The following is a 20,224-nucleotide window of genomic DNA, read 5'->3' on the forward strand; positions in this document are numbered from 1 at the left end:
GGGAGGGAGAGAGTGAAGGAAGGAAGAAAGGAATGAAGGAAGGAGGGAAAGAAGGAGGGAAGAAAGAAGGAAGGGAGGGGAAAAAAGGAGGAAAGGAGTGTATAGTTTTTCAGTTGAGGTATAATTAAGAAAATGCACAGATCTTAAATATTTGGCTTGATGACTTTTAAAAATTGCATGTACCCAAGTAACAACCACCTAAAACAGAATATAAAGTATTTCTACCTCCCCACCCCAAGTTTCATCATGCAAAGGAGCCCATCCACCAGGAAACCATTTAAAACCCTTCTCCTTTTCCTCTCCTCTCAATATCAAGCACTCAGTTTGTAGCTGTTGCCAAAAACATTCTCTTCTCAATTTTAACCTTTTTTCAAATTTTCTTTAACTGATGACCAACCGGTTTGTTTCTCTCTCCTTTTCCCCATCTACTTCAGATCTTACTATATAGAACAACTTGGTGCCTCCTGACTTCAATAGTTTTCTTTCTTCTTCACTCGTCGAGGAAATTCTCCACACTAAAGCAGAACCTAGGAGTTCTCCAGAGAACAAGAATCTCCTTCCCCTTAGAAGGACAAAAGGGGAAGGACCAGTGTTATTTCACTTTAGCGGCAGCACACACTACTCTTCTTATCATGGAACACAATGTTCATTTTAAATGTAGTTTAAGCATCATCTGCCTGACAGATGGAGATTTCTCAAGCTGATGTGTCTCAAGGAACTTTAGATGTGTGGATATAAACCAAGGTCCCTCAAATGAAAGCAAGCAGAGGTTATTTATTCAGAGTTGGCTATAGCAAGGGAGGCAGCCATTAATAGTTGTGTCTGGCAGGGACTTAAAGTCAGGTGGAGGAGCGGGAATGCTTTATAAAGGAGAAAAGGGAAGGCTTCAGGTATGCTCCAGTGGATTGCTGGCATGGGGAAGATGGAGGGAAACTAACTAGAAGCGGGGTGTCCAGGTGATTGGTTAGAGAAATATGTTTGGATTTCTCTGGTTGGCCTTAAGTTGGGCCAGCTGCTGTAGAAGTTGCAGGTTTGGCTTTCTAGACTGGGGTCTACAGATGTGTGGATCAGAATTCTTTTTTTGCGTATGGCCTGGACATTGTCCATTTAGATATCAATTTTTTTTTTTTAGAGCAAATCATGTAGAAGATAACCAGCGAATCAAGGATGCCCCCACCACCGGAACCCTCTCAAGGCACATCAGCGTTCGTCCATTCTCTTGTCCTGCTCAACATTTTTTCTTCTTCAAGTCCCAAGTTGCTAATTTCATATCAACTTTCAAATTCCTAAAATAGATCTAGAAATCTGTCTGGACAGATCTAAGACATATAAAGAGTGGATGGGCAGGACTTTGCATTGATTTGACATGAGAACAGATAGAAGATTCAAGGAGAGCCCTAAGGTCCTAACCAGAGCTACGGGAGCTCGTGAAAGAGGATGTTGAGCTCAGTTGTAAGGGAATTAAAGTTGTAAGTGGCTCCTTGAAGACATTCTTTATAATCAAACATCTGAAAACTGGAACATCGTTTTAGAGAGGTGGAGACGAGAAAAGAGAGTGTTTGTCCAAAGTTTATACACCAAGGCTGTGGGTGAAACAGGAGCTTTGATTTTGTGGTGTTCCATCTACAACATACACAAAACAAAAGATGGAGAACAAGAAGTCCACGCAACCCAGGAAACACCAAGTTTCTGTCAAAAGCAATAACGAACTGTTTTGTGCCATTAACAAAAACGTTATGAAGACAGAAACCATCTCCCAAAGATTTCATAACAGAGCCACACAGTGAAGAGTAAATGATTAAAGAATGTGGGTCTCAGAGTTCCATTCAAGTAATGATACTTTATCTTCCTTCTGTTTACAAAGATAAAAGTACACCAGAAAATGATTAATGTTTAATCGCTTTTATATTTGCCTCTGTTTTCTCAGCAGAAGAAAACCACTTTGGGAGTGCCTGTGTGAATCATCCACAATGGTTTCTCCAGTGCTCATCTTGTTCTCGACTTTTCTCTGCCATGTTGCTATGGCAGGACGGAGTAAGTACTTTTTGCTGTTAAAAAATAAAGATGTCAACCCCCTAGTATATATCAGGAATCAGTAATGATAACTAGGCCGAGTGCGGTGGCTCACACCTGAAATCTCAGCATTTTGGGAGGCTGAGATGGATAAATCACCTGAGGTCAGGAGTTCAAGACCAGCCTGACCAACATGGTGAAACCCCATCTCTACTAAAAATACAAAAATTAACCAGGCTTCGTGGTGGGCACCTGTAATCCCAGCTACTTGGGAGGCTGAGGCAGGAGAATCGCTTGAATCCAGCAGGTGGAGGTTGCAGTGAGCCAAGATCCTGCCATTTCACTCCAGCCTGAGCAACAAGAGCAAAACTCCATCTCAAATAAATAAATAATAATGATAACTAAATTTTCTTTATGGTGGATGCTGGAGAGACTGGATTGATACTGATTATTTAATATTGTTATGTGTAAAGCTCCTCTGTAAGATATGTAGCCAATTTAAGCCTCAGCATACTGACCTGTAAAATGAGGATAATTATAGTACCTCCTTCAAATGGTTGTTGAGGAGATTAGATGAGATATCGTATATGAGGTATTTGGCATGGGACTTGGTGTACTTATAATTGGTAATGGTGCACGCATTTTTTATTTGTGGGCTTAGCTGAACTTTAAAATGCAAATAAAGATTGGTTACCCATCTGCTTTGTGCTCTCTTTCAGCTTGTCCCAAGCCAGATGAGTTACCATTTTCCACAGTGGTCCCATTAAAAACAACCTATGAGCCAGGAGAGGAGATTGTGTATTCCTGCAAGCCAGGCTACCTGTCCCGGGGAGGGATGAGGCGCTTTACCTGCCCTCTCACAGGAATGTGGCCCATCAATACTCTGAAATGTACACGTAAGTCAGCACCTTCTCTCACATTCTCTCCCCGCATCTGGATTCTGGATATTTTGGGGCAGTAAGCTACCTCGTCATGCTCAGTGTGCGGAGGGCCAGTAGACACTGCAGAAAGGCAGGTTGGAGAGAAATGAGATGGTCTCTGGGTTCTCTATGTACAAAGAGAGTAAGGGTAATTGCTGCTATTGATAGAAGAGGAGAAGATCCTTGCCTGGAACTAGGGCAGGTTTAAAAATGAGACCTGGCATGACAAAAGGAGAAAGAAACACTACAGAGGTTAAAAGAATGGTGGAGAGACTTTGAAATGTCAACTGATGCCAAAGAGACATTTGAAAAACAAAACTTGAGGAATCAGCATATCTTTGGACTTTGAAAATGAAAGCAGACTTAATAGTTACTGAAATGAATACTAATTTCATCTACATTATGTATATGATATAAATTATAAAATACAAGAAAGTATATTAAATTAAATAATACAAATTATACCAATCTCACTATAGCTTTGTTGTAAGTGGTTGCCTTTATTTATTTCTTAGAACACGGTTCTATATCATGCTAGCAGTATTCTTTACAGGCAAGTATCATGAAATCAACCAGATTGAATTTATAGTAAATTCAATTATTCATAAACGTTAAGCAGTAAAAATAGGCATATGGACCTGTCTGGGCTCTGGTTATTTTCGTTATATGAGCACGACCTTTGTCAAAATCATGCATGTTCATGCAAGTTGATTTTACTATGCTTTTTGTTTAAAGAGTCTAAACATAATTTTTAATAAAAAGCCACTTTAACATCATTAGGGAAAATTTTTCTTTAAATCAGGGCCAGGTGCGGTGGCTCATGCCTGTAATCCCAGCATTTTGGGAGGCTGAGGCGGGTAGATCACCTGAGGTCAGGAGTTCAAGACCAGCCTGGCCAACATGGTGAAAACCCATCTCTACTAAAAATACAAAAATTAGCTGGGCATCGTGGCTCACACCTGTAGTCCCAGCTACTCAGGAGGCTGAGGCAGGGGAATCACTTGAACTCAGGAGCCTGGGTGACAGAGTGAGACTCTGTCTCAAGGAAAAGAAAATCAGCTATAATTCTGGAACACTAACAATTTTATTTTTTTATTTTTCATGCATATACATTTGCATCATTTCAGAGAGTGGGTATAATTTTGTATTTTTCTATTTTTATCAGCATAAAAATTGTATCTCCACAACTTCATAATTCATATTTTATTGGCTATATAACAGTTCAACTATTGATTTACCGTGAGTAATTAAAACTGTCCCCTGACAGTGAACACTTAGACTGTCTCAGATTTTTTTTTTTTTTCGGAGATGGAGTCTTGCTCTGTTGCCCAGGCTGGAGTGCAGTGGTACAATCTCAGCTCATTGCAACCTCTGCCTCCTGGGTTCAAGCTATTCTCCTGCCTCAGCCTCCTGAGTAGCTGGGATTACAGGTATGCACTATCATGCCTGGATACTTTTTGTGGTTTTAGCAGAGATGGGGTTTCACCTTGTTGGCCAAACTGGTCTCAAACTCCTAACCTCAAGTGATCCGCCCACCTCGGCCTCCCAAAGTGCTGGGATTACAGGTGTGAGCCACTGTGCCAGGCTTGTTCAAATTTTGTTATTAGGAGACACAGTGTAATGAACGCTTTGGTACGTATGTCACTTGTCTCATTTTGAATTGCTTTCTCAGAATAGTTACTAGTAAAGTCATTGAACCAAAGGATGAAAATGAATGTATATGTTTTATTTAATAAAAAATTCTATAAATAGAAATGTACCCGTTTATCTTTAAAAAAAAAAACAAACAAAAGTAACATTTTTTTATCTTTATATCACAGCCAGAGTATGTCCTTTTGCTGGAATCTTAGAAAATGGAGCAGTACGATATACAACTTTTGAATATCCCAACACAATCAGTTTTTCTTGTAATACTGGGTAAGAACTTTCATGGGACTGAGCAGTTAACAGACAGAGCGTATTTCTGTAACCTTAAGCTAAACTTCAGGACTGGTCCATATTTTGTTTTCAGCCTTTAGGTTGGACTTGTCAATTTCAAATTGATCTCAGTCCTGCTTTTAATATATACTACAGTAGTATTGAGGGTGGGGTAAAGACTGGAGAATATAACAACTAATGAAATACGAAGTCAACACTTTATCTAATTTTTCTGCTTCTGATTAATTACCTATCTGAGGAGGTACATTGAAATGATTTGGAGGGCCAAATCTTGGCATAGGGTTAAAATACTTTAGGAATAAGACTTGGGCTTTAGGTATCAGGCTAATTTGATTGACGAACCTGGTAGTCTCTAGAGGAGAATTCTATGGAGAAGGTTGGGAATGCGATGATGGGGAACGCGATACAGTGCCACATCCCCAGGAAGCAATTACTTATGGTAGGCACAGGCCCGCAGGGAGCAAAGACACCCCTGTGACATTACTGAGAGCACACTGGCTATCCATTAGGGTAAGTTTCTACTGGGATTGGAGGTTGAGAAACACTACATGTGAGAGAGAAATACACACCTTTCATCTGAAACACAAATTTACCAATGGGTCTGAAAACAAATGACCTTAAAAAATTGGCTTTAAAGACAGAATGTTACATTTTCTTCTTTTTCTTTCTTACTTTTTGCTCTGTCACCCAGGCTGAAGTGCAGTGGCACGATCTTGGCTCATTGCAACCTCTGCCTCCTAGGTTCAAGCAATTCTCCTGCCTTAGCCTCCCAAGTAGCTGGGATTACAGGCGCCTGCCACCACACCCAACTAATTTTTGTATTTTTAGTAGAGAAAGGGTTTCCCCATCTTGGCCAGGCTAGTCTTGAACTACTGACCTTGTGATCCATCCACGTTGGTTTCCCAAAGTGCTGGGATTACAGGTATGAGCCACCACATCCTGCTCGCTCTTTTTTTCTTTCTTTCTTTCTTTGTCTCTCTCTTTCTTTCTTTCTTTCTTTCTTTCTTTCTTTCTTTCTTTCTTTCTTTCTTTCTCTTTCTCTTGTTTCTTTCCTTCTTTCTTTCTCTTCCTTTTTCTTTCTCTCTCTTTCTCTTGCTTCTTTTTCTTTTCTTTCTCTTTCTTCTTTCTTTCTCTCTCCTTCCTTCTTTGTTTCTTTTGTTTGTTTGTTTGATTGATCTTGCCCTGTCACTCAGGCTAGAGTGCAGTGGCACAATCATGGCTCACTGCAGCCTCGACCTCCTGGGTTGTTGAATCCTTTTGAATCCTTCCTCCTACCTCTACCTCCCAAGTAGCTGGGACTATAGGCCTGCACCACTATGCCCCAGTGATTTTTTTGTAGAAAATGGGGCTTCACCACGTTGCCCAGGCTCAAACTTTTGGGCTTAAGTGATTCAGCCTCCCAAAGTGCTGGGATTACAGGCATGACCCAAAGTACCCAGTCAGAATTTGATATTTTCAATGGAAATTGACTGCATTGTTTTTATACAGTGGTGTCAGTAGGCTCTAAGGAAATGAATAGTGGAGATTATTCAGTGTGACTCACTTTTGTCATCCTGAAAAAGAGATGGTTCTTTGCTTTATGTAAGAAGCATTAATCTTGGCCAATTCTTTAAAAATGAGGGACTTAGGGGTTTGGCTTCTCCACTCACCAGCTGTGGAACCCTGCAGTGATTCACCTGCATCATTGGCTGGAAGCCATAGATGAGTGCTGAGATCCTCAGGAAGACAGCATTATAAGATGGAAAATAAGTCAATAGCATGAATATAAAGCAATGGTCAATGGAGAAGGTATTTGAGACGTCAGTGATGGAGTATTTTGCTCCTTGACAGGTTGAATTTTTCTTTTGCAGGTTTTATCTGAATGGCACTAGTTCTGCCAAGTGCACTGAGGAAGGAAAATGGAGTCCACAGCTTCCCGTCTGTGCTCGTAAGTCTGGGGGGAAGGTAATTAGCTGGTTTGTCCAGAACTTTCCTGGTTTTAGCACTGGAAGTCTCACATGTGGAAACTCTTCAGTCCCAGCTCAATGAGATGAATGGTCACTCTTGTGGGGGATGTTCATTCTGATCTCTTGGCCTAGAAGATGAAACAACCACTTTGGAATGATAGGAGGGAGGCATTTTACTTACGGACTTATTCTGTATTCTCCACCTGGTGGTCATGACTCTTTTCAAGACAGTCATTACTGAGTGTGTTGACGCCAATGCTCTCATGGTGCTTTGGAAGGGGCTTTGATTTGTGTGGCTTTGGTCTATCACTTAACTAGGGGAACTTCTGCAAACAGTGAGATCAAACAAACATCTTTCTCCCACTCTGGAACTTCATTCATTTATTTATTCACTTATTCAATAATCATGAAAACTGGTGTGGTGGCTCACGCCTGTAATCTCAACACTTTGGGACCCCAAGGTGGGTGGATCACAAGGTCAGGAGTTCGAGACCAGCATGGCCAATATGGTGAAGCCTGTCTCTACTAAAAAAAAAAAAAAAAAAAAAATTAGCCAGGCATGGTGCATGCCTGTAATCCCAGCTACTCAGGAGGCTGAGGCAGGAGAATCGCTTGAACCCAGGAGGCAGAGGTTGTGGTGAGCCGAGATTGTGCCATTGCACTCCAGTCTGGGGAACAAAAGCTAAACGCTGCCTCAAAAAACAAAACAAAAAACAACAGAAAAAAAACATTAATTGAGGATCTGCTGTATGCTGTTGAGGATTCTGTTGTTAGCATTGAGGCTGCAAGGCCAAAGGAGACAGCTCTGCCTTCAGAGAGTAAGCCTAGTGATAAGGAGGAAAGTCACCCTCACAGTAAGCTAAGAGCCCATCAAAGGGGCTTGCATTCTAGGAGCTGACTGGAATTTCTCCAAAAAACACTGATGTTTTTTCAGATGATTCTCAGCCAAGCTGTCGGCGTCATCTCTGGGCTTTGCTTACGTAGGGAAGGACATTCTTATGTTCCCCAACTTGTAATTTACACATCTTTATTTTATTTTATTTTATTTTTTTGAGGTGGAGTCTTGCTCTGTTGCCAGACTGGAGTGCAGTGACGCAATCTTGGCTCATTGCAACCTCTGCCTCCTGGGTTCAAGCGATTCTTCCGCCTCAGCCTCCCAAGTAGCTGGGACCACAGACGTGTGCCACCACACCTGGCTAATTTTTGTATTTTTAGTAGAGATGGGGTTTCACTATGTTGGCCAGGATGGTCTTGATCTCTTGACCTTGTGATCCACTTGCCTTGGCCTCCGAAAGTGCTGGGATTTACAGGAGTGAGCCACCACGCCCGGCCAGTTTATACATCTTTGACCAGGAGGCCAAGGCATTATAATACTAGTTATAGTTCTTCAATGAGGTCCATCCTTAGTAACAGCAAGTGGAAAGTAAAGCAATTTCAAATAAATATTAGTTTAAGAAAAACTGAACAAGCAAAAATAAAAGCTTTTAAGGGATATGAAGTAAAAATTTTCACTCAGCAGTAGGAATCACTGTGGTTCCTATAGTTTTCATTTAAAACAGATTTATACTAATTATGTAAATTTGCTTCTTTATTTAGAGACAGGGTCTTGCTCTGTTGCCCAGGCTGGAGTGCAGTGGCATGATTACAGCTCACTACAATCTCCTCCTCCCAGGTTCAAGCGATCCTCCTGTTTCAGCTTCCTGGGCAGCTGAGACTATAGATGTGTGCCCACATTTGGCTAATTTAAAAAAAATTTTTGTAGAGACAGGGTCTTGCTCTGTGACTCAGACTGGTCTCAAACTCTTGGTTTCAAGCAGTCTTCCTGCCTCCGCCTCTAAGAGCTCTGGTATTACAGGCGTGAGCCACGGTGCCTAGCCATAAATTCACTTTTCAAAAGGGTTATAAATAGAAAGGCTACTTTCGCTTTAATCTAATTTAAATGAGTATTTCTCATACTTGAATGGACATGTGAGTCTCCTGGGCATCTTGTTAAAATGTAGATTCTGACTCAGGTGTCTGTGGTGGGATATGACCTTCTGCATCCTGGCAAGCTCCCAGGTAATGTACATGCTGCTAGCCCTTGGAACACACTTTGATCAGCAGGGATCTAGAGAATTCAAGGTAAATCACATTTTGGTGATTACCATCTTCTATTACACTAGTGTAACTTTCCCTGAACTTGTTGAAGCTCCGTATTACTCAGGTCAGGGTGACAAGCCACTGCTCTCTCTCTGGGTTCCTGAAGCTACTTGAGTAAGCTCCTTCCATACCAAGAGTCCAAAAGCAGGAAGGTAGTCTACAGAAACAGACTGAACGGGTAATGAACTCATTCCCAAGCAACTATGTACCAAGTTGCTGTCACCAGCCATTATTTTAGGATGATCCCTCAGCACCGAGTGACCAATTCTGCCTTCCAGAAGTATCTTCCAAGGTAGTATTTGAATCAAAGATTTTTGAAAACCTAACCATTGTGTTGTTGCAAAAGGCAAATTATTTGTGCTAAGACTTAAATGTACTTCATTTTTTGGCATTTTGACTGGTGGATATCTGATTTGAGGGTCATATTTTCTTTTCTTTTTTCATTCTTTTCTTTCTTTCTTTCCATCTTTCCTTCCTTCCTTCCTTCCTTCCTTCCTTCCTCCTCTTCCTCCTCCTCCTCCTCCTCCTCCTCCTTCTCTCTTTCTTTCTTTCTTTTTCTTTTTCTTTCTTTCTTTCTTTTTCTTTTTCTTTCTTTCTTTCTTCTTTTTTTTCTTCCTGAGACAAAGACTCACTCTGTTGCCCAGGCTGGAGTGCAGTGGCGCAATTTTGGCTCACAGTAACCTCCTCCTCCCAGGTTGAAGTGATTCTCCTGCCTCAGCCTCTGCAGTTGCTGGGACCACAGGCATATACCTCCATGCCTGGTTCATTTTTGTATTTTTGGTAGAGATGGGGTATCACTGTGTTGGTCAGGCTGGTCTGAAACTCCTGACCTCAAGTGATCTGCCCGCCTCAGCCTCCCCAAGTGCTGGGATTATAGGTGTGGGCCACTGTGCCCAGCAGGTCATATTTCCCTAACAGGCATCCACAAGTGACGATTTTTGCCCTGGTAATTTGATCAGTTTGGATTTTCTCAAGTTTATCCTTAGGGTTTTTTTTTCTTTCTGTAAAGAGTATATTCAATAGTCTTAACTATTTTCATAGAAATGATAGTTCTTTCTTTTTCCAGCCATCACCTGCCCTCCACCATCCATACCGACATTTGCAACACTTCGGGTTTATAAGCCATCAGCTGGAAACAACTCCCTCTATCAGGACACAGCAGTTTTTCAATGTTTGCCACAACATGCGATGTTTGGAAATGACACAATTACCTGCACATTGCATGGAAATTGGACTAAATTACCAGAATGCAGGGGTACGTGCAATAAGACAAAATATGTATGATAGGGCAGGATCCCTTTTTGAAAGGTATTGAAAATTTCAACTGTCATGGAGTGTTTCCAATGAACTCCTTCAACAGCTGTTTATTGAGCATCTACTATGTGCCAGGCAGTGTGCTGGGCATTGGATATTCCAGATGAGTGAGACCTGGCTTCTGACCCAAGGGAATTACAAATAATGCAATGAACTATCTGGAGCTGCCTGGGACAGCTTCCCGTAGGTGGCGATCCTTGAAATGGGCCTTGGAGGAGGAGTAGAGAATGAAGAGAAGGCATACCACATGGGGGCACAGCATGTGCAGACAGGGAGGTATGAAAGGGCAGGATGTATCCGTGGACAGCTGAATATTTCAGTGAGGCTGGTGAAGTTCTCTTCTGGGTAAAGTTCCTGGGTTAAATTGGAGACTCGTAGGAGATGAAGGTAGAGCCTGGGTTGCAGTCTGATTGTCACATGTTTTTAAAATCTTTACCCATTAAGAATCACAGAAATATTTGATTTTTAAGAAATTATGAAAATGATTTATCCTTTAACTTGATCCATCATTACTATCTTTAAGTTTGTCAGTTGCATAACAAATTGTAAAGTTTGCCTTGTGCACAAATAGTGTTTTTGTTTTTGTTTTTGATAGAGTCTTGCTCTGTCACCCAGGCTGGAGTACAGTGGGGAGATTTTGGCTCAATGCGACCTCTGCCTCCTGGGTTCAAGTGATCCTCATGCCTCAGCCTCCTGAATAGCTGGGATGACAGGTGCCCATCACCACAGCTGGCTAATTTTTGTATTTTTAGTAGAGACGAGGTTTCACCATGATATCAGGCTGGTCTTAAATGCCTGGCCTCAAGTGATCCATCTACCTTGGCCTCCCAAAGTGCTGGGATTACAGGTGTGAGCCACTGCTCTTGGCCAAGAGTTATTCTAATGACTATTAACTTCTCCAGTAGTAGATATTCCAGATATCCAGTGAATGATTCAAAATGTAAGTGATTTTCAGCATGGGGGAGCTACTGATAACTAATAACTTGCACCTTCCTGGGCACTCAGCTACGGGCCAGGCACTGGTCTCCTGCTACATTTGTGTCATCTGACTTTATTCTCCAAAGTCCTAAGCAGTAGGTTCCTTTTTTTTTCAATGTTTCACCTCGATGTATCAATCAACTGCTAATATGTTGTGACATTTTTCTCTCTGTTTCTCCACAGAAAGATCCTTTTTCCCCCCTTTATTTTGAGATGAAGTTTTGCTCTTGTTGCCCAGGCTGGAGTGCAATGGCACCATCTTGGCTCACTGCAACCTCCGCCTCCTGGGTTCAGCTGATTCTTCTGCCTTAGTCTCCCGAGTAGCTGGGATTATAGGTGCCTGCCACCATTCCCGGCTAATTTTTGTATTTTTAGTAGAGATGGAATTTCACCATGTTGGCCAGGCTGGTCTCAAACTCCTGAACTCAACTGATCTGCCTGCCTCAGCCTCCCAAAGTGCTGGGATTACAGGCATGAGCCTAGTCTCCTGTAATTAAGAATAAGCCCCTGCCTCTTTTGTTGTCTTTCATTGACATTTTTGAAGAGTACAGGCTAGTTGTCTTGTAGAATGTTCCATAATCTGAATGTGATTAGATATTTACTCTTGATTAGGTTTATGGTAAGTATTATTGTTAAGAATACATTGTCACATCAGAAGGCACACACTGTCAGCTGTTCCATCACTTTGATCCTTAGTCAGGTGAGGTGTGGTAGATCACCTTTTGGTAAAGGCACTGCTTTGTCTTTGGAATTAGGAAGCAACCTGTGAGTGATAGTTTCAAAACCATGCGAATATCCACTGTCAGGCAGTCATTGTAGAATCCAATAATGATCTTTGAATCTATCAGTTATGGCACTGGTGGCTGAAAATGGTGACTTTCTAATTCTATCTTTCCTTCTACATTTATTCACTGGCTTCCCTCTATAGAGATGAGCTCTCCCTCCATCCACCATTTTTTAGTAATATTATAGACACATGGATTTTTTTTGAGGGGGAGGGAGTCTCACTCTGTTTCCCAGGCTGGAGTGTAATGGCACAATCTCAGCTCAGTGTAACCTTCAACTCCTGGGTTTGAGTGATTTTCCTGCCTCAGCCTCCTGGGCTGGGATTATAGGCATGTGGCACCACACCTGGCTAATTTTTATTAGTAGAGATGGAGTTTCACCATGGTGGTCAGCCAGGTCTCGAACTCTGAGCTCAAGTAATCCATCAGCCTCAGTCTCCCAGAGTGCTGGGATTACAGGGGTGAGCCACTGCATCTGGCCACGTGAATTCTTCTTTTATTTAATGTGTGGCAGAACCAAAATTGAGCCAAGCAGTCTGACTCTGGAGTTTATATTCTAAATTACCTCCTTAAACTACCTCTGAGAATATTGTGCTCCTGGCTCCAGCCTTTCTTTCTTGCACTGCAGTTCATAAGGACGAGGGTTTGGGGCTCTACTGTTGAGGATCTGAAGGAGGCCAGGAAGCAGCACCACTTTTCACTGACATATTTCATGCTGGCTTCTTTCATAGTCTGAATTGAATAACAGTAAGATTTACTATTTTAAAGCCAAATAATGGTGTGCTAAGTGTGCATGGGGTAAGGGGGTTCAGTCTTTGCATTTTAATTTTCTGGTTTGTTGATTGAAAGAAATAGACTTTGCTTTTCTTCTTTCAAACCCACCATCATAGACTGTGTAGAGATGAAGTTTGCAATAAATAATACCTTATGATTATATGTGAAAACACAGGGAACTTAGTGAAGTCTTATTAATTTACTTTCAAAGTGCAGTTGTTTCTTTTTTAATATTCAGGGTACCATGAATATAAGAGAAGTGGGGACAGAATTAAGCACAAGGTACCTATAAATTGCATTCCAGTTACAGGAACACACAGTGACTCAGTGGTGTGATAGAGACAAGAATGTAACTATTTCATGACTATTGGATAGCAGCACTACTATTTATTACTAATATGTCTTACTGAATAAATGTTTTAGAAGTAAAATGCCCATTCCCATCAAGGCCAGACAATGGATTTGTGAACTATCCTGCAAAACCAGTACTTTATTACAAGGATAAAGCCACATTTGGCTGCCACGATGGATATTCTCTGGATGGCCCAGAAGAAGTAGAATGTACCAAACTGGGAAACTGGTCTGCCATGCCAAGTTGTAAAGGTATGAAAACATAGGCAAGGTCCTAGAAGATCTCTTAATGTATACAGTGGATCAGCTTTACTTGCTATTTTCTTGTTCCAACACTTTTCCACTTGTTGCTCAGTCTTGGTAGGAAACCACTGGCATGTGACTTCAGGACTCACATGTGCATGGGGAAGCCTCATGCTTAGAAAGCATGCTTGACTTTAAACAGTATGAAATAAACAGATCCTTTGTAAGCAGTGATGATATGGTGGGAGATCTGTGGGCTTTTAAAATTTGCTTCTAAGTCTTTGCCTCTGAGCACCTTTATTTATTTATTTATTATTTTTTTGATATGGAGTCTTGCTCTGTCACCCAGGCTGAAGTGCACTGGCATGATCTTGGCTCACTGTAACCTCTGCCTCCCTGGTTCAAGCATTTCTCATGCCTCAACCTCACAAGTATCTGGGATTACAGGCACCCACCGCCATGCCCAGCTAATGTATTTTTAATAGAGATGGGATTTGGCCATGTTGGCCAGGCTGGTTTCGAACACCTGCCCTCAGGTGATCACCTGCCTTGGCCTCTATAGAGAAGATCTTGCCTTCTGTCCACCATTTTTTTAGTATTATTGTAAACAAATGGATTTTTTTTTTTTTGAGATGGAATCTCACTCTGTTGCCCAGGCTGGAGTGTAATGGTGCAATCTCAGCTGACTATACCCTTCACTTCCCGGGTTCGAGTGATTACAGCATGAGCCACCATGCCCAGCCCTTGTGGTGCTCTGTCTAGCCAAGGCTCTTCTCATTGCAAAAACCAACCACACATCCGGGTGAGTTCAAGAAAATTGGAGATATTATAAAGAGGCAACAGGCAGTCGATCATGTGGGCATTGAAATATAATGTATTCCTTAGGACTGAAACTGAAAGGCAGGAATTATTCCTACTTTTTCCATATCTCAAGGGCCTCTCCCATCTCTGTCTCTCTGCTTATTCATCTTGAACATGGCTTGATATACATCAGACCCTCTCAGCTAAAGGAGTCATCACCAACTTGCAGCTTTTCCCTGAGATGCTGGTTCCTTTTGAGTTAGGTGTTTACCCTTGATCCCATCAGTGTCATGCTTAAGCAAAGCAACAGCCTAGCATTAGAACTCTGCTCAGGTCGCTATGGGTTGGACAGTTTAAGCAGAAAGAGGAACTCTGGGGCAGCAGGCAAGATGACAAATAACTAGCATCTCAGGTTACAGTTCCCTAGAAGCAGAGCCTGAGACAGGGATTCGAATATAGCTGATTTAGTGGGTGTCTCAGGAGAAGAAAGAGTGAGGTAGATTTGAGAGGGTAAGGCACCGGTTCTCAAACTTCACTGTGCATCAGCAACATCTGGAAGCCTTGTTTTAACACAGGATTTTTGAGCTCCACTTTCAGAATTTCTGATTTGGTAGATCTGGGACGGGACCTGACAATTTGCATTTATGCCAAGTTCCCAGGCGATGCTAATGCTGCTGAGCGTGGGAGAATTTTGGTCTTTGCTAGAATGAGGTTCCGTTTGATCCCACTGGGAGCTCTGAAGTGTGAATCCCACCCTTGAGTTAATCCCACTGACAGCCAAGGGGACCTGCTTTTTTATATTCCCTCATCAGCAATTGACTTTGAGCTGCTCCCTTCCCTGACTCTGGGGGTGGTGATGGGGGTGGTTTACATAACCTCCTGGGAGAGGTGGCTTCCCTATGGCTGAAGGCAATTTTTCAGAGTATTTATGAGCTGTTATTAGTCAACACTCACAGTGACTGGCAGATAGATTCACCAGCTTAATGAATGAGATCTGAGAAGGCAGTGTAGGCTTACACGAAATGTCAATATCTGTTAGAAGTTTTTTTTTCACTGAAACGGAGGCTCTGATGCTTCTGTTCTGACCTTCTTCTGTGGCTACCATAGAGAAAAAGAAGACCATCTCGGAAGCTATGAGTAATAGTTCTGTTGATAGAGAACTGCAATTAGCAATCATAATAGCATCACTCACTGTGTACATTCTTGGAATTTTCTTGCCTTGACCAATTTGTGAAGGAGTACTCATTTGTTTCAAATGGTATACTCTCTTTCAGAAAGATTTCCTGAACTCTTAAGTCCCGATTACAAATATTCTCTTTCAGCATCTTGTAAAGTACCTGTGAAAAAAGCCACTGTGGTGTACCAAGGGGAGAGAGTAAAGATTCAGGAAAAATTTAAGAATGGAATGCTGCATGGTGATAAAGTTTCTTTCTTCTGCAAAAATAAGGAAAAGAAGTGTAGCTATACAGAGGATGCTCAGTGTATAGACGGCACTTTTGAAGTCCCCAAATGCTTCAAGGGTAAGTCTACACTGGAATGTTTAGCTAGGACTCCCACTTACGGCTCATCATAATCAGAGCCTTTGTTATAGAATGATTGTCAAAAACCAGATGAGGCCAGGTGTGATGACTCATGCCTATAATCTCAGCACTTTGGGAGGCCAAGGTGGGCAGATCACCTGAGGTGAGCAGTTCAAGAACAGCCTGGCCAACATGGTGAAACTAAAATACAAAAATTAGTTGGGTATGGTGGCTGTAATTCCAACTACTCAGGAGGCTGTAATCCCAGCTGCTTGGGAGACTGAGGCAGGAGAATCACTTGCACCCAGGGAGCAGAAGTTGCAGTGAACCAAGACTGTGCCGTTGCATTCCAGCTTGGGCAACAGAGTGAAACTCCATCTCAAAACAAAAACAAACAAACAAACAAACAAACAAACAAACAAACAAACAAACAAACAAAATCACCAGATGAATTTGGCCACTGGATTTTTAAAAAGAAAGGCAAGAGGGAGAAACAATGATAAGAAGCAGTGAGCTGCAGATGGTGTGTTCACTTGCATTCTCCTTTCCATTTTTTTTTTTGAGGCAGGGTCTCACTCTGTCACTCAGGCTGGGATGCAGTGGTATGATCACATCTCACTGCAGCCTTGACTTTCCAGGCTCAAGTGATCCTTTCACTTCGGCCTTCTGAAGTGAAGGGATTACAGGCAGGCGCCACCATGCCAAGCTATTTTTTGTTTTCTTATTAGGGAAGAGATTACACCGTGTTGCCAAGGCTGGTCGTGAACCCTTGGGCTCAAGCAATCCCCCTGCCTCAGTCTCCCAAAGTGCTGGTATTACAGGCATGAGCTATGTGCCCAGCTTCTTTTCCAATTCTTTTCTGTAAAACTCCACATTCTGGTTTTATTCAATGAATGCTGAGGTGAATTATGCCATCTTGTATAATTTCAAGTAGAGCTTGAATAATAATGAACCAAATATTGAAAAATAAGAATATCTACCTTATCTTGCTCCCACAGTATAAAGAACTCACCCCAAGTTACAAAACGACTCATGGCAATGATGGTTGGTCTAAAGATCTAACATTTCCCCCTTTCTCCAGCAATTCCTAGAGAGTATCCATTAGAGCAAAGCATCCATTAGAGCAACATATTTTAAGGAAGATGGTACCAGGTTTGTGTGAGATAAAGAAGTGTGTATTTAGAGCAGCATTTAGAGCTGCTAACCTTTCAAGGTTTCGGATTTAGGGTTTAAGTGTCTTTGATGCCAGGAAGTAAGAACCAGCCAGAGGCTAAAACTGTTATTGGCTCTAGGTTTAGAAATCTTTCAAAAATATTGACAATCTTGTTTTAGCAGCTGGGAGAGGACAGTAGGGAGCAGACAAAGCTAAGAAGAGAGGAGTCTGAGAGGTGCCCAGCTAGTGGGAGAGAAGGGAATGATAACTGATTAAAAATATCCACTTCATGGGGTTGTTTTGATTATTAGAAATAGGCGGCCGGGTGCGGTGGCTCAAACCTGTAGTCCCAGCACTTTGGGAGGCCGAGGTGAGTGGATCACAAGGTCAAGATATCGAGACCATCCTGGTCAACATGGTGAGACCCCGTCTCTACTAAAGATATAAAAAATTATCTGGGCATGGTGACGCATGCCTGTAATCCCAGCTATTCGGGAGGCTGAGGCAGGAGAATTGCCTGAACCCAGAAGGCGGAGGTTGCAGTGAGCCGAGATTGCGCCATTGCACTCCAGCCTGGGTAACAAGAGCAAAACTCCGTCTCAAAAAAAAAGAAAAAGAAAGAAATAGGCATGACATGGAGTAACATAATTTTAATTACAAATAGTTAGAAATGCACTGAATAAATTGCAGTTGTTCGAAAGATAGCAGAGCCCTGGTGAGATGTTAAATACAAAATAAGACAAAATACAATAAGCTTAAATAAAAATCTGTAGAAAAAAATACTAGAAAAGAATAATCTTAAAAAGTCATAGCTTTGTTGATATATTTCTTCAGGATCTTCTCCCTTATGATCTTTAGACAGATGCGGTACCATAAAAGACCGATACATTTTTTTTCCCCTTTAACATTGACTATTGTAGAGCAGTCTTCACTGTATATAAAACCTTTAATTTTATCTCTTGAAAGTGAGGGCCTTGGCCAGGCATGGTGGCTCATGCCTGTAATCCCAGTACTTTGGGAGGCCGAGGCAGATGAATCACTTGAGGTCAGGAGTTTGAGACCAGCCAGGCCAACATGCTGAAATGCTGTCTCTACTAAAAATACAAAGATTAGCTGGGCACAGTGGCATGTGCCTGTAATCCCAGCTACTCAGGAGGTTGAGACAGGAGAATCAGTTAAACCTGGGAGGCGGAGGGTGCCGTGAGCCAAGACCGCGCCACTGCATTCCAGCCTGGGAGACAAGGCAAGACTCCATCTAAAAAAAAAAGAAGGAAATTGAGAGTCTTATCATTTCCCTGATGTTTTCTCCCATCACTTAAACCTCACACTAAATGGATTCATTCACATAATTACATGCACTCTATATACTTGTAAAATGTATTTGATTTGGTTTAGCTATTTAACACATTTAAGAAACGATCATTTCTCTTAGAATGTTTTATTTTTTTCTCCCCCAACAGAACACAGTTCTCTGGCTTTTTGGAAAACTGATGCATCAGATGTAAAGCCATGCTAAAGTGGTTTTCAGATTCAACATAAAATGTCACACTTGAATCTTGCTTATCCAAGGAACTCAATGGAAATTAAAAAATAAAGCTACCGAATTTATTGCTTCAGCCATTGCAGTGTTACTGTCCATGGTAGCTCACTTTTAGTTAACATCATCTGGTTAAGAAATGCAAATATTTGAAACGTTATCCTTTTATGGCTGTGAAATTGACAGTATAAACAATTGTCTGGGTATCTCACTTTTCCTGTGCATAATCCTATTCTTGGCTGGGCAAGGTGGCTTATGTCTGTAATCTCAGCACTTTGGGAGGCCGAGGCGGGCAGATCATCCAAGGTCAGGAGTTTGAGACCAGCCTGGCCAACATGTATTTTTAGTCTCTACTAAAAATACAAAAACTAGCCAGGCATGGTGACATAGGCCTGTAATCCCAGCTACTTGGGAGACTAAGGCAGGAGAATCGCTTGAACCTGGGAGGCAGAGGTTGCAGTGAGCTGAGATTGTGCCACTGCATTCCAGCCTGGGTGACAGAGTGAGACTCCTTCTTAAACAAATAAATAAATATATAAATCATACTCTCAAGCACTTTCAGGTAAAACACCTGCAATACAATATTTTTCATAGAATGGACCACAGATCCCCCTCCCTCCATTACTATTACCTATCGGCTTACTTCAAAGAACAAGTGTTGTGCCCCAGATTGTCAAGAATGGCCCAGAATTCTGCATTTCTGACAAAGTTTCCAGATAGTTCTTGTGTATCCTCAACTTTGAGAAGCACTGCCATACGGAAGTAAACATGGATTCCAGGTCAATAGGACTGGATTTGCATCCTTGATGCTGGGTTTACATAGCACCAAAATTTTTTTCTGTATCCACCACAATTCCATGACCCATCATTGACATCATTCCTTTGCATATATTCAACTCTATTGCCCTTCTCTCCTTTGGTAGTGTTTGCTGGCTGAACTCAACCCTGGCACTATCTGCCTTCCTTATGCCTGCACCTGAGGAGCTGAATGTGGCTGGAATAAAAAGAGAAACTCACAGTCATGCCAACAGGTCCCATTTTAAATTCATAAACACAAACTATGCATGGGCCTCTGGCTCTGCCTGAGAATCCTATCGTATTTCTCTAGTTTGTTTACTCTCTCACTCTCTAAAGTGGCTATTTCTCTTCTTAACCCTCCTGAAGCCATCTTCCTTCTCCTCACCCTTAGCTGATAAGTTGTCTCCTTATTTCACTGATAAAATAGAAAAGATCGTTCTATTCCAAATCCATCAGTCTACCAGTATTGGTAAACATGGAATCTGCCTTCTGTCTGGTTACAGTGGATGAACATCTAGGGACAAACCCTCTCTTTATGTGCTAGGTCTCGTCTTCTCTCTCTTAAGGATTTTTCTCCTCCAATTAGTGCTCATCCATGCTTGTTTTTCCCTTTTTATTAGAACACTTCAATTAGCACACAAATACACAGGAATATCACCCATTAAAAAAAAAGTCCTGTTACTTTACATCATTTTTTCCAGCGACCACCCCAACTCTTTAGTCCTTGTTTTTACAAAAGTCCTGGAGTTATTTCCCTTTGCCATCTTCACTGTGTACTACCCATCACTTCTCCTACAATCTGTGTTCTCCATAGAATTTCTCCACCCATGTGTCTTTCTTAGAACTTAACTGAATTCCATGTGATAGGGACTGGATCTTTTCTCCAAGATGCTTGTCTTCCTTTTACAGAGACCAGAGTGACTCCCCTCCCTTCTAGGCTGTCATTCAAAAGCTCCAGATTCCCTTTTCTTAACCTTAAAAACCAATTTGTTATGAAGGTGCTTTTTTGCATGG

At 41.7% G+C, this 20,224-nt stretch overlaps 1 protein-coding gene across 1 annotated transcript; it reads left to right on the top strand.

Moving 5' to 3' along the window:
- Positions 1-1,939: 1,939 nt before the first annotated feature.
- On the top strand, positions 1,940-18,491 carry APOH (apolipoprotein H). The gene is made up of 8 exons (XM_002748644.7): positions 1,940-2,034; positions 2,733-2,909; positions 4,754-4,850; positions 6,722-6,798; positions 10,023-10,211; positions 13,231-13,410; positions 15,525-15,722; positions 18,336-18,491. Exons 1-8 carry the CDS (start codon positions 1,971-1,973, stop codon positions 18,389-18,391), a joined length of 1,038 nt encoding a protein of 345 aa, XP_002748690.6. The 5' UTR covers positions 1,940-1,970; the 3' UTR covers positions 18,392-18,491.
- Positions 18,492-20,224: the final 1,733 nt, after the last annotated feature.

Source organism: Callithrix jacchus, chromosome 5, assembly GCF_049354715.1.
Source record: "Callithrix jacchus isolate 240 chromosome 5, calJac240_pri, whole genome shotgun sequence".
NCBI classification, from domain to species: Eukaryota; Metazoa; Chordata; class Mammalia; order Primates; family Cebidae; genus Callithrix; species Callithrix jacchus.